This window comes from Perca flavescens, chromosome 4 (assembly GCF_004354835.1).
Source record: "Perca flavescens isolate YP-PL-M2 chromosome 4, PFLA_1.0, whole genome shotgun sequence".
Lineage (NCBI taxonomy): Eukaryota > Metazoa > Chordata > Actinopteri > Perciformes > Percidae > Perca > Perca flavescens.
The window spans coordinates 26,481,240-26,496,841 of record NC_041334.1 but is presented as its reverse complement, the minus strand read 5'-3'; the positions used below and the strand labels follow the sequence as shown (position 1 = coordinate 26,496,841).

Sequence of the window (15,602 nt, the reverse complement as noted above, 5' to 3'; positions counted from 1 at the left end):
ATTTTCATTCCCAAAATGTTTCTATAAAGCAGGAATAAAAGGAAAAATGAATATATCTTTGCATATTGCTTCTTTTCAGAAGTGGCCCACTCTGACACATGCATATCCACTTGCATAAATAAAACAGTAAACCAGACAGTCGATTACTCTGCAGTGTAACCTCTCCTCAACAGTCTTACAGACCAAGAGAATGTGGTGTTCTCCCAAGGGCATGATCAAACTGTGCCTAATGGGGCAAGAAATGGGCGTTTACACACCCTGAGAGGCACAATACTGACACCAACCCTTCAGTGGTAAGAGCATGTGTGCATCTGACACAATTGCTTATTGTCCTATAAAACAGCAAAACAAAAAACAAAATGCAGTCTTTTGCAGTATGAACTATAGAAACAAAAAGACATTAACAGATCCTGTTCTGCTTGACCTGCTTCAAACAGTAGCCACCAGCTAAACTTGTTCTTATCAGCTGTCCATAAAGCTGTTTGTAACTCCCCAGTGTGTGTGTGTGTGTGTGTGTGTGTGTGTGTGTGTGTGTGTGTGTGTGTGTGTGTGTTTGTGTGTGTACGTGCGTGCATGTGTCCAGCTGGGATGGGGGTTGATTTTACTCTTTCACTCATCTAGGGTGACTAACAGGATAAATCCTGGTCTGCCGACAGAACAGGGGGACACACTTGCAGCCCTGTTTGAAGAAAGTATTACAGGAGATGGATCTGCCACTGATCCCATTGTCCGCCAGTCTGTGTGCATTCATGCAAAACAAGCGCACAAGACCAGTCCGTTCGCAGGAAAACTGCGGCCTTCAGCAATTCATCTGTCTTGGGCCTCACATGCAGTCAAAGTGTTGCAGCAACAATAAAGTTAGCCCAGGGAAGAATTTCACTATCTCTCTATATCTGTCAGAGCATATTACATTTTCTGAGCTGATGACTCTAGAAATTAGAAGAGTAAATCTTCTATCTTTTCACACTGCCTTCTTTTTAAAGCCCCGGTTGAATCAAATTAAACCACAGAGGGGCAAAGAAAAAAAGATTCAATTGTTTCTTTTGTCACTCACACAACTTCATAATCGAATTATAGCTGGCCACCCGCCAGCGTGTCCTCGCATCTCCCCCAAATGGGCTTCTCCTGGCAGATCTCGTGAGCCACCTGACTTTTGTTTTGTAATTATATTATCCCGCTCTCCCTTTAGCGTGTTGTGGCTAATGGCTGCGCGGGCTAGCCCAGCTGCACATGCAGAAACAAAGCTGCTTATGGAGCCAGACAATGGACCCGTGGAAAAGGGACGCCTGAAGGCGGTCAGCCAATGAGCACGCACAACAGGGGGCCAACAGAGGGTTTAGGGAAGGGTTAAGGGGGTTTAGGGGTTCAGGCAGAGGGGGGTGTCTATTTTACCCAGTAGTGGGGTCCATCAATGAGATGGTTAGTTGGAGGACACATGGTCAACATCAACCCTGCCTCCCCAGGGTCGGTGCTGGGCTGGAGGGAGGTTCAAGTTCTGGCTTAGATGCCGGCCATTTCTAAAGTTGATTGGGGACCATGAAATACAGACCAACATTCATTCTCTGGAGTTTTTTGAGTGCTTTCCGAACAATTTGATGACCGTATTGTCATTTGAAGTGGATTCAGACATATGCAGAGTGAGAGATACAATCTTGATCCACTAAACTGACCTTCTCAAGGCTTCTGATCTTGTAGGAGGAAAAGGGATTTTGATTTGTGATTGCTGCATATGCAATCCATCCACTTCCATAAACATGAACTATACAAACACACACACATACACACACACACACACACACACACACACACTAACATGCACACGATCCTCATGCTGTGACATTGGCATCTCTCAGAGGACTTCCAGTATGACAGATGGACAAAGCCCATTTCCCCCCACTGTCACAAACAGATACAATGGGGATTCATGGGAAGGTCATGTTTGTGTGTCTACTGGAGTGAAGTTTTATCTGTCCTTCATATTTTTTATTATAATTAACTCAATTCCCATCTCATGAACATACCTCGAAAAGGTGAGGCAGTGTCCTCTGAGCAATGTGAACATGCTGAGTGAGCTGAGCAGCCAGTGGAGAATAGATGAGCATCTGAGCCGGAGAGGGCCTGAGTTTAAGAGAAGGCCATCTGCAGCAGGACTTCATCATGTGCGGTCAGAACTGAGGGACCTGGGGACATTATGGCACACATACAGTTTTACCCTTGGGCACCACTTGTGGAACATAAAGACTGGGTGATATACAGCAAGTGGGTCAAACTGAAAAGAAAAATGATAAAGGAACAACAGTAGTTTTGTCATGACAAATGTATTTAACAAGTTGGGATGCAACTCATACCCCTAAAACAAAATTAAATACAAATTCTAATTAGTTTTACTAACATGAACAGTGTTATGAGTGTATGCAATGGGGACACAAGGCCTCAGCTATCATATTCCCCTGCTAGTCCCACTCTGGGGAGGCAAGAGGCCCAGCTCTGCCATTCCCATTTCAGGCTGCAGGTGTGGAATAGGAAAGGCAGAGACCCACAGGGAGGAGCAGTGGGGAAGGTGGTCGGACTGGGAATGAACGGGGAATGAGAAGCGCATAGTTTGGGTGTGCAGATTACCTTGTAACATACCTCAAGCCTATCTAGAGCATGTGGGGCTCGGTTTCTAAATCATGCAAATTATCTGCCCCTCTGTTCCCCGATCAGTGATGTTGAGGGTCAACACGATACCCTGTTGTCTTTAGTGTGATTCAGGGGTAGATTGTTACCAATATATATATATATATATACACATATATACATATATATATATATGTCATACTGGAAGTCCTCTGAGAGATGCCAATGTCACAGCATGAGGATCGTGTGCATGTTAGGGTGTATACAGTATATATATATATATATATATATATATATATATATATATATATATATATATATATATATATAAAATTTGTCCTACCACTGACACAAGCCTTTTGGTTGTGGCTTAACAGGTATATTTAGAAGGACATGGAATTATTTTACTAAAAAGCATAAATTAGGGCTGTTTAGACACAATAATCCTCAATTCCATACAGCATGTCCCTTTTGAGTCACTTCATAAGTGTATTATTTTTTTTATTTCTTGGTCAGAGCAAAGCCTCAGATACAATTTGTGTGTTTTTGTGAGTGAGTCATTTCTGTGTTGGAGTTGATGATTTGATCGATATGTGCAAGTTTAAAGCCTTTGACAAGTAAACTTTTGGTCTGATAAATAGCCTCAAGTGATGTCACTTGAGTCAGCGTTGGTTAGTGTAGAAGACTACAAGTTTGAAACGGGAAAGAAATCTGGGGTTGTGGATTTAGAAAGAAGTGATCTGTGGCATAGCCTGACTCACCATTGGCAGGGCTCAATCCGATGGGCGGGATAAACAGTTGTCTTTCAAATTCCCTCTGCACGCAATAGGATAGCGCTACAACCAGGCAGAGCAACGAAGAAGGTAGCGAAGCTAGTTGATAGATTAAACTTTTGCCGTATCCGGTCGGCAAAACTCCAAACACATCTTCCTTTTTTAAGAATGATTTCTGTGCCGTTCTTTGTTCTTTTCTCAAAGAAAAGCTTAACTCCAAGTCTTCTAGAAGACCGCTGTTCCCAGCAGCTCTATACGACTCTATACACGATGTGATTGGCCTGACCAGAGTTTGGTTTTTCCAGCTCGCAAGTCAACGGAGAGTGCCTAGACCCCCATTTCTGGAAATTAAATTTGCTGCCGCTAGGGTGTGTCTAGATTTCTAGGCTATCTGTGGCATGCTCCTCATCTATGCTTGAGGCTACATTAGTCGCTACTAGCATAACAAACAAATCTCTCACTGAGGTTGTGTTGCATTGTAGGTATTTTAGGCGCCAGGTTGTGACAAGGAAGAATAATGTGTGAAATATATCTCTGCTTCTGCTGCATCCATTTAGATACTATTTTTTAAAACTACCGTCTACTGTAGTCTGACAATATTAGTGCAATGCTTAATCGGTGGAGTAGGCTACTCATTTAACTTGAGTATTTATATTTTATGCCACTTTATACTTCTACTCCACTATATTTAAGAGATACATATTACACTTTTAACTCCAATATATTTGGCAGCTATAGTGTTAAAAAATAATCACATTCTAACTTCTTTTACTTAATGCAGAACCTCCTACTTTTAATGGAGTATATTTCATATATTTCTTATATATATATATTTCTCAAGTAAAGGATGTGAGTACTTGCTAGAAGTCCTGAATGGTTTAAGCTGCAGACGTCATGGACCTACATGCTGCAGAGAGAGGGAAGGCCATTAATGAGTGTCAGAGATGCTGTAACTGCACACCTTATGTGACCAAACTTACCCCGTCTGGTCAGAGCTGCCTCTTGAGTAAAATGAACTTGTTCCAAAGCCTGTCTCCGCAGTGCGGAGGGATGGATGGCTGGATGAAGGGATGGAGCAAGCACCTGCTCACATACAACTTCAAGCTGTCACATACAGTTAGGCTCAGCCGACTGAGCGCGTCTCTCCTCCGTTCAATGCAAACGACTGCGGATTTGGCGGCCGCCCTCGTAAAGCAACAAAGGCCTGGGCCTCTCCTGCTGTCTGGAAAGTTTCAGTGAGCTTATGCACATCTCCCTGACCTTCCACACACACACACACACACACACACACACACACACACACACACACACACACACATACACACACACACACACACACACACACACACACACACACAAGCGCGCGCGCCACAGCCGACGAGCGGAGCTCCAGGGGGCTTGAGCCACGGGCCGGCCACGCGCGGGCTCAAGCGCGTCAACAGGAATTGGATGAGAGTGGTGGGAGGAGCTTTAACGTGGTTAAAACCCAGAGCCCCCGCAGAGTGACCCACACTGAGACACTTCACCACTGTTAGACAGTGGACAGAAAGGCCAAACTGTGAAGACAAATACCATCTACCAAACTTCCTGAGGAGGTCCCGGGACACATCAGCACTGGTATGTTTTATCAATTTGCCTATTTAAGAAATGTATGTAGCCTAGCCTGGAAGAATTTGTAGGACTCGTTTAGTGTGTAGAAGGGTTTCCAACTAAAACACCAAGTCAACGAGCAATCAATAGCCTACGTCTAATGGAAAAAAATATGTAGGCTAGCATAGGCTATTAAAGGCTTATTATTATATAGCCTAATCCTACTTCAGGCGACATTTAGCAAATAGCAGCTCAAGCATGAACGCAATTTGTGGCGAGGCATTAATATTTCTGCGTTTGGAAATGTCTGATTTCAATTCAATCTGAGTCGCCTTGTCACTGATCTGGGACGTCGATCTTTCATTTAATCCCATGGACGTCTCTTCATCCGCGGAGAAAATCCTGCGGTGCCCCAGATTGGAGTCCTGTCAGTGACTTTATCTGACCGGGGCATTACCAGTTGACAAATTGAACGGGATTACCCTGAGAGAGGGGGAGAAAAGGAATAAAAATAGATCATGCATTTATACAAATTCAAATAGCCATCACTTAACCACAAAGTTATCGTTTAGGTTATCTCTTCACTGTGTCGGTCTATCAGTCAGCACACCTGTGGCGGAGGACAGGAGTGAACTGTTCGGTGCTATAAACATTTTGAGGACTGCTGACAGTCAGGGTTTACAAAATAGTTATTAGGCTACTATTGGTTATCATTGGTGAATTAAAACATATAGGCCTACTCACTGGCTCCAGATTACATCCTTTACAGGACTGTAGCCTTTTGAAATACCAAAGTCCCTCCCTTAAACTCCTCAGAAAAATGTAATCAGTCACCAAAAAGTTCCTCTTATTTAGAATTGTAATAAACTTTTATTCCGTTAACTGTTAAATTATATTTCCTGTAAATTTTAATATGACATGAAGGCCTAGAAATCCGATATATATCACTTCCCTCAAAGTAATCACATTTAAGCTGTCTTAAAATACAAAAATATATAAAACCTACAAAATACCCACTATGTGTAAGGTTTTCATTGTAATATGTGAATGTCCTGTTTGTTGCTAAAACAAAATTAAATCCCCAGAAAGAAATAACTAGGACTTGACCTCATTATCCTCACAGCTGAAGCTCAGGTCCTGATCCTTTGCCTTGTAATAATTCATTATCATTAACACGCGTGGGAAGAGAAACTACATGTATTCAGTAAACTGATTTATGCTACCTGAATATTACCAAACCTTTAGCCTGGTGTAAACCTGAAATTGTGATAGTTGGCTACATAATCAAAGTCTCATCACATACTGGCTAGAGCATGACACCATGAAGAGTCTGCAGGTTTTTGAGTCTTAACAAAGGCTGTCAGGGGTTCTTCAGAGGTGGAAAAAGTATTCTGATCCTTTATTTAAGTAAAAGCATGGATGCAATATTTATGTATGATTATTTTTTTGTAGCTGGTTGAGTTTAACGAAACTGTATAACAATGCACATTTTATAAACTTCTCATTTGGTATGTAAAATCTAAATATACAAAGTAACTAGTAGGAGAGTAAAAGAACAATATATTCCTCTGTTAAGTAGTGGAGTAGCATAAAATAGAAATACTTAGCCTAAGCAAAAGTACAAATACCTCAAAGTTGTACAAATACCTCAAAGTTGTACTTGAGTGCAGTACATAGTTTTATTTAGCACATGTGTTTGACAAAGATGTTTTCTTGTTCCTAGAGTACCATGATGATTAAGCCATATGTGAGACAAGGCGAGGGAGAGGAGGTCATCAGCCCTCTGCAGTGGATGGACGGAGACATGAGCTCACCTGATGGAGATGCATCAGTCTCATCACACCACTACAGAGCAGGTGGAGTAAACCAACAGGACAGGGAGATGGGGAGTGAGGATGCACAGGAAGACGAGGAGGAGGATGAGGAAGAGGAGGGACAAGAGGATGAAAACGAGTCCAAACGGCGCGGGCCCAAGAAAAAGCGTATGACAAAGGCCCGGCAAGAGCGATTCCGTGTGAGGCGTGTAAAGGCTAATGCCAGGGAGCGCTCACGTATGCACGGTCTAAATGATGCACTGGAAAACCTGCGCACCATCATGCCATGTCACTCCAAAACACAGAAACTGTCCAAGATCGAGACATTACGGCTGGCGCGCAACTACATCTGTGCTCTGTCTGAGGCCCTGGAGGGGGGCCTTTCCACAGAGAGCAGGGCCTTCATGGAGACACTGTGTAAGGGCCTCTCACAGCCCACCAGCAACCTGGTGGCTGGCTGCTTGCAGCTTGGACCAGTTTCTGGTGCTGGGATGAGGCCTGAGGACAGACACAGAGTGCAGGCAGCACCTGCTCCTCTCAGTGGCATGGTGAGCTATTCCTCTCCGGGCCTGCCAAGTCCGCCGTATGGCACTTTTGACTCTGCTCACCTGCTTCACCTGAGGGCGATGAAAGGAGGAGTGTACGAGAATCACTCGCCAAATGAGTATAATGGCGGCGGTGTGGGAACCCCTCCATACGACGGCCCCCCTACACCACCTCTGAGCATCAGCAGTAACCTGGTGCCCAAACAGGAGCCTTCTCCCCACTACCGACCCCCACACCACTACTCCCCCTCCCCTGTGGATCAGGGCCTGTATCAGACTCAGACCAGCTATGACGTACACTTAGAAGGGCCGTACAACTCCTACCATCCACAGCACATGCCCCCCCGACAGATAACCTCCGTCTACAGAGACTAAGATGGATCAGGAGGGTCAATTCTGATTCAGCTATCAATAAACCTGACTGATCGTCTTCGCTCTTTAATCCTTCATGAACACTGACTGACACTGACTGAAGGACCGGTCTCTCTCAGAAGACAGTCTGCCCGTAGAGAAACTGTAGAATAAAAATGGTTTGTTTACATGTGTGGTGCACTGCTGAACATTGTTAAAATTAGAAAATACTTGACTTAAACCAATATATTTTCTTAAAACACTGATTACCAAATAATGTAAGGACCTCGGGGAGTCCTAACAGGAAATGGTGCTTTGGCCATTTTGAACATATGTTCTGTTACTGTGATATAATCACTTCTAATTTAACTTTGGTAACATCAGATATTCTACATAAATTTAAAGTATTTTTATTTATTCTCTAATTTAATACAGTGTATATGGACTTTGTTCTGATGTGCAGGTGTGTATCTGGTTTTCCTTTTGTACATATTTGTGAAGGCTTCTTTTTGTTTGCTACTTAGACTGATAGTTCAACTCTTGTATTACTTTTGTGTCCTTTTCTTTTGTTGTTTATTACTGTATTTCATGTTTTGCACTCAAAACATATTTCAGAGGTAGATTTCGTAGCACTATGTAGCTGATCTTTGCAACCTGTTGTCTACAGAAGGTACAGAAAATGCTTTTCATTAAACATGGATCAAGGTGAAGAACCAAAAACGTCATTCTCAGGTTAATATTATCAAAATGAATATGTAATTTCCAACAAACTTGCATTGGATACCATGTAATTTTTCTTTTTCTTTTTTTCACTTCTGTTACCTGTTGGAAAATTTGATGTTATTAAAATATAATCAGTCAAATTGATCAGTCAGTGGATTTTGTGTTTTTTTGTGCAGACAGACAGCCAGATAGATAGATAGATATTCTTCCTTTTTTTGTCTCATGACACCATTAATTCAGCATCACCATCAGCAGAGCGAGGGATCCTGTTTAGCTGTGACTGTATTTCTCATTTTTCTCCCCACATCTCGGTGGTTTAGCTTCACTAATCCTTTGGACGTCTTTTAATGAATGACGGGATGTGCGAGGCAGGATTGTAAGATAAAGATTTATGATTAACATGGCTGCCTGGCCATGCAGAGCTTCTTCTTCACTGACACTGGGACGACATAATCCTGTCCTGACATTCACTCAGGCCACAATTTAACACTCACATATGTAATAAACATGTCTGTACATGTATAACGTTGACCTTTCATATATACTGTACGTACATTCAGGAACATACACATTTGTAATATCTATATCAAGATTTACAGGGTCACCTGACTTTGATTTTTTTTTTAAAGGAGAAGCAGGAGTGAATGTGATGATTGAAAAGTAATGGAGAAACATTAAAGTTAAACAGGTGGAAATGAGCACAAAAGAGCATCTGACTGAGTAGACAAATATCTGCCTGAAATGTACTGTCAAAGTGAAGAAGAAAATGGAAAAAAAATAACAAAGATCTGATCAAAGAGCAGCCACTACTGTTGATTCACCGTGCAGGCTGGTCAGTGTGAGGGCCACCCACTGTGAGGTCAGCTAGAGGGGGTCACAAGGGCAAAGTGGGTCATGGCTCACTGGTGGGAATGGTCTGAAAGAGTCATGGTCGACAGTTGAATCATCTTTATGCTGGTCTACTCATCTTCCTCTTTGTTTCCGCACAATGTCCACCGCAGTTTTCCATTTACAACAGTGAGTGTTTGGTAAGTATGATGTTGGTGGTAATATTATGGATGAAATGCTTATAATCCTGATGAACATCCCATGCTTGACTTGCGCTGGGAGAAATATATCACTTTGTTTTCACAAGGATTAATATAAGCCTGTGTGTGTGTGTGTGTGTGTGTGTGTGTGTGTGTGTGTGTAGGGTCAGGGAGATGTGCTTAAGCTCACTGAAACTCTCCAGTGTTTGTAATGCATTTGCACTGCTATCCAGGGAAACCAGGGACTAACTTTGAAAGGGTAGGATGAATAACAAAACATCTCTCTGCTCTCAGAAGGCACAGACTATCCTCAGACAGGACATCTGACACTGAATATGTGGGATATTCCTTATTTATCCACATGATAGATGATAGACCGTTGATAGACCAATGTTTTAGGGGAGAAAAAGATTTCTCATTTGAAAAGGCCACTTTTTCACCCAACAAAGGGCTGAGTTCGGCCTTTGTGACCTTTGACCCCTCAGACTGTGATTCTCGATGACCTAAATGAGCCCATGACGGAAGCAGAGATGTCTCATGTGCTACTACTATCTCAGCCGGGACACTTCTGTAAAAGACATTTTTAATCTCAGCGAGGCACTTTCATGGTAGTTTCCTGGTAATGTGGTACTAATCATAAAATTATATAATAAATAATAATAAAATTCCAAATAATTTATTGCAAATGTAACCAAGTCTTTAAGTCAGTGCACAGGTCAGCTGAGTATACACAAATGTTAAATGTTTTTCGTATAATCTTTAGTCTTAACTCTGGTAAGGTGTATTTTGGATATAGTAGGTATGTTTATGCATGTATGCTTGTGAAACACACAGCACACGTCCTGCGTGCATGGTTGTGTTATTTGGGATAAAACAGTATTAAGCAGCTGATCGGAGCTCAGTGTCTGAATGGTTGCATTAACTCACTAATCCTGAGGGGAGAGGGGCAGTCGGGGCAGGAGCTCATCATCTCTTCTGCAGCACAACAGCATGCAGCTATTGTGCACTTAGTCCACAACAAAGCATTATGGTGCTAAAGACTCACTCAGGCACCGATAAACGTCTTAATTTGATTTAAATTTAAATAAAGTTCAGGAAAAAGTAGTATCCTGTTCTGTCTATGCCCATGAGGAGTGCTTTGGGCCTTTGGCTATCATGACATACATTTGTTTGTACTGACACTTAAATGAGGAGAGTAGAATTGCACTGCCACCAAGTGGTGAACGTTGTATTACTGAAATAAAATCACAAGCTGGATGAGAGATGAGTAGTTGGCCACTAGGTGTCCCCATTAGACAACCTGCTGTAACTGTGACGTCTGACTGAGGCCTCTGGAAATACTGTAGTGGAAAAAGAAAGACATGATCCTTCACTGCTTGGCCTTTCTGCACTTGATGAGTGATTGAAGATCAGTCATCTGATAGACACAATATGCTGAGAAAACCTAACAGCCTCTTTAGTGTGCAAATTAAACATTTTACAGTAATGTTGCACAAGGTAGAGACTGAATAAAAGAGAAAACATTTGTTGAGATCTCATCTTTTAAACACAGCGTGCCGACAGAGTGAGTAAGGAGTGGGAATAAAATTAACCTATTTACATGTAAACTGGTTGATGGAGTGTGTTTGGATCAGAATAATCAGGCTAATGGAGGTACCTGGGGACTTGGCTCTATCAGAAATCTGCATGCTGTCCTCTATCCAGCGAGCGAACATATCAAACTCTGTAATTATTTCCCATGAAAGGACATGAAAAAGGATTAATCAAGAAAATCTGAATGATTAAATCTTCAAAGGCAGCACTGAAGAGCAAGGGCTAATAGGAAAGAGGGAAGTGGTCGATGCTTTCATCCTTGAGGTGGAAGAAAATGAAGAACACAAACAGACAGTTCTCTCCAGGACTACTGGCACAGTGGGCTGAAAAGGAGGCAACAAATATTACTCTTATTTGTGTTTAATGTTATTGCTTGATCAATGTCACTTTGATTTTGTGTGTTAATGCCTATATAGATAATGATATAAATGGGTGGGTCTAGAATCAACCACAACGTGTTGAACTCCCCACAATGTAAAAACAAAATCAGTACAGTGGGGCCACAGGTTGCACCAACCAATTAAAAAGGAGTCATGTCACAAACATCTAAGACATTAATTGACAAATAATGTCCCTACAAGAAAAACAATGCATCTCAATATCCATTTTCTGAAAAGAAAAATGTGGGCAATGCCAGTGACTGGCATTAATCAATAATGTATTCAAGCATAAATTTAAAGTACTTGCACTTTGCTTCTACTTTATACTTCTACTTCCCTACATTTCACAATGAAATGTCTTTACACTTTTCACTATTTATCTGACAGCTATAGTTACTAATTGATCTGCAGAATAATATTTTACATTAAAAACATATGAACCTGTTCTAAAGTATAATGGTTGTTAAAGACTAACCTGCCCAGCAGTATATAAAGTAAAGCTGAACATTATGGTGCTTACATGTTTACACATCAGTAATAATTTCCAAATACTACGGTACTTTAATTTTGGTACTTTTAAGTACATTTTGCTGATAATACTTTAATGATGATTAATCTGTATTCTCTTACAGAAATGTATTTGTTTCATATTCTTCTTTTACCTTCTTCTGAGGACAGAAATCCCCTGCCTCAATGTACGAGGTGTCGTATTACTTATGGACTATTAATTATCTGAGACAAATCATTACTTTAATTATCTGGGTGAATGAGTTACGTCGGCCCAAACAGCTCCATATGTCAATGGGAATGCAGACGTTCATAAACATTAATGAGGCATTTATAGAGCAGAGGAAGAGGAACCCAATGTCCTGCTTTTCTCTGCCGGATGTAATGGTGAGCGTTCTTGTAAAAATGTTATGGCAGAGAGAGAGCGAGAGAGGGAGAGGGAGCGTTTTAGAGAGAGAAGAGCGACCCTGAGGGGGAAAGGAATCAGTGTGTGTGCGTGTGTGTGTGTGTGTGTGTGTAACTGTATCCCCCTGGTGAAATGTGCTTACTGCTCCAGTTTGCTGTCCTTCGCCACTGTCCCTTAACCTAACCCCTATGTGACATGGTGCCAGAAGGTGTTTGTGTGTGTATGTTTGTGTGTGTGTGTGTCCATATTATGCAAATGAAATAAAAGTGAAGGTGTCTGCCCCAAATTTAACCGGAATATGAGTTTACATCTCTCGCAGAAGTGTCACAACCTGCCAAGCCTGACAGGCACAGTGCTATTACTACTTTTACTGCTAGCATTAAACACTTGTTTTTTTTAACTAACCTATCTCATTTACACAGGAGCACTTCACATACTGCCATTAAACTTTTAATATAGCTTTGATAGCCTGTGCTTAACCCCTCATTTATCTATCATATTCTGTAGGACGAGTTGTAAAATGCAGTACAGCTTATTCAAAGGCCTTATAGCATATCAGAATTAGGCTGACATTTACTCGACATTGCGCCATGCGTCAGTCTCACCTCAGGCCTCATCTCCTGCGCCTCCATCTAATACTTTTCTATCTCCAAGAAACTACACTTGCAAGCACATTTATGATATCCAATCTGAATTTACACTTACTGGCAGCGGAGTGAAATCGACATGCTAGCACACAGAAGCCCAACAGTATCATGTTTGTAAATTCGTGTGACCATGTATATCTCAGAGCCACCCACATTTTAATTTCATCATCCCAGCTATTCCAGCACTTCATTTTGGGTGTTTCATTAGATGACAAATTGAACTGCGTGATGAGCTGAGAGTGTTTTGGACTTGCAGTAGATCAGATTGACTCTCACCACTTTCATCGCCGTCATTTCCAGCCTCAGCAGGACGCTATTTTTGTATACTACCTGCCCAGGAACCAAACCACAGACAAACAAAGTTAGCGACTAGCTGGTGAACATAGTTGAGCAGTTCGCAGCTAAAGAGGCAGATATTACCAGAAGAGAAGCTAATGTTGCTCAGATGTGTAAAAACGGTTTGCTAACAAGCTTGTCACAACAACTTTATAAGGTGATAATACAAGTGGACCCCCAAGTGGACAACATTTTTTCAAAGAAATTAATATTTATGCTGTTATACTAACATTTCTGGATAATCAGTTCTGAAACATATAATATGGATAAAATAAGCAGACTCTGTCTTGTCTGTTTACTGGTTAATCAAGCAAATTAAATATCTCACAAATGAGGGTATTTGTTACACTGATACAAAAATCAAACACAAATCCTAAATGGGTTATCTGCCACAGTACAGTATAACAAGTTGACAAATGTATATTCTAGTCTAGTCTCAGTCAGGGTGTATATTGTGTCATAATATCATTTTGATAAAGGTTGGTGGACTGTGAGAACACCACTTTTTATCCCTGACAAAGTCTGATGTCGTTTATAAATAAATCATAGTGTTGCCTATAGTGTCCAAACCTAGTGTCTAACGTGCTTTTGCATTGTTGAATTTCTAGAGCACCTTAATAACTGAAGTTCTGTTACTTTAAGCCATCTTGCATTCCCCTAATGGTTCCCCCTGCACCTTTGTATAAAACACTGTATTATCCACTTCACTTTGTGAACTTGCTGACACATTTGCAGAATCAAAACACCAAAAGACAATTAATTGCATGTATTTGCAGTTAATTATTTCATCTGGCTATCAACTCACAAATGTGCATGTAATCAAAAAGGTGCATGAGATTTGTCTTCCCCTCAGATATACAGTAGTATTTGTGCTATGGTTTGGATAGTTGTGTGACAGATTTTGTCTATTATTTATTTACAGATTTAACATCTATCTGCTATCTGGGAAAGAAACCGGTTGGACAGAGCCATTTGTGTGGGAACCCATTTCCAAATATAACATATCCACCTGCAAACCATCTGTTTCATCCGCCAATCACATTTCCTTCTTCGCCATGTCAACATTTTCTTCCTATCCTTCACGTCTCTCAAGTTTCAACAGCTTGCCACCCACCTCCTCCTCAACAACACAAAACTCCAATCCTTGTTTCGTCTGATCTGCCATCCGTCGCTGGGTCCCCCTCCTTTCTCTCCTGCCCCTCCTTTTCCTTACACTCTCTCTCTCTGCTTGTATCTCCCTCTTTCCACAGTTGTCCTCACATATTAGGTTCCCCCGCCGTAAGAGGCAGAATTAGCCTCTGGAATCTTGTGCACTTGTTCCTTCGCTCCCAGGAAAGAGGTGAAAAATACACACAGAGAAACAAAGAGAGGGATTAAAAGGAATCCGAAAAGAGAAAGAGACTGAGGGGAAGATGAAGAAACTGAACATCAAGCTGCCTGCTGTTTGATGCAGCCATACTGTGGGCATGTGTCTGCCTGTGACAAGCTTTTCCCTCTCCACTCACCAGCTGACTGGAGTGGGGTCTGCGCTCATGTCGCTCAGTGCTACTTTATTTATCTCTTCACAGTAACGTGAGCGTGAACTTTTATTTATTCCACTCAGAGAGGACCTCTGTCTGCATTGCTTTATGCTGGCTGACACACTGACCTTTGGACTCTCTACTGGACAAAGGATTTGTATCACTTCAATCCTAGTGAAGAACAGAGGTGACCAATGTGGGGCTCAGGTAAGATCATCACCGAATACTGAGCAATGCAACACCACCCACAACTCTGCGCATTCCTCCTTTGATCACCTTAAAATGAACTGATAGGTACATAAGCCAGGACCGCTCATTATTGCAATATTCGGAGCAGAAATAAAGAGCGGGATTACAGTCTTCCATGAGTCTTTGAAGGTCTCTCTCTTTGATGAAAGTTAGGGCAGTCTCTAACAAACGTCAGCACTCACTGTCAGACTAGAGTTTGCACTTAGACCTGGTCTGCCCCCTGACCTTTCACATACATTGTCGGTATGATGCAGGGAAGGAATGATGGAAGAAGGGAGAGGGAAGAAGGGAAAATAAATAAAGAGAGTGATTTTAGTCTTAAATAAACAGGGCACTGTCTGTGCACGTCATGACATTCCTGACCAAAATGTTCCTTCATTAGCATCACAGCAGTATGGAAGAGTTTGGCAGATGCAGGAGAAATAGTGAGCATAATGTGCAAGATACAGTTTTATAAGCTGGAGATTCAAATGATGGTCAGATCAGTTGTGTGCACATCCACGAAACCTGTGGGATAGATG

At 41.7% G+C, this 15,602-nt stretch overlaps 2 protein-coding genes across 2 annotated transcripts in view; both read left to right on the top strand.

Moving 5' to 3' along the window:
- The first annotated feature begins 4,894 nt into the window (after positions 1–4,894).
- Positions 4,895–8,418, top strand: LOC114554677 (neurogenic differentiation factor 4). Its single transcript, XM_028576653.1, has 2 exons — positions 4,895–5,009; positions 6,706–8,418. The coding sequence occupies exon 2, from the start codon at positions 6,712–6,714 to the stop codon at positions 7,714–7,716; it is 1,005 nt and encodes a 334-aa protein (XP_028432454.1). The 5' UTR covers positions 4,895–5,009; positions 6,706–6,711; the 3' UTR covers positions 7,717–8,418.
- A 6,175-nt stretch (positions 8,419–14,593) lies between these two features.
- LOC114554612 (zinc finger protein 385A) overlaps positions 14,594–15,602 on the top strand; it is a 33,515-nt gene continuing 32,506 nt past the window's right edge. Inside the window, exon 1 of the mRNA XM_028576549.1 lies at positions 14,594–15,039. Within this exon, the coding sequence (XP_028432350.1) occupies positions 15,027–15,039 (13 nt within the window). The 5' untranslated portion in view covers positions 14,594–15,026. The remainder of the gene's footprint in view (positions 15,040–15,602) is intronic.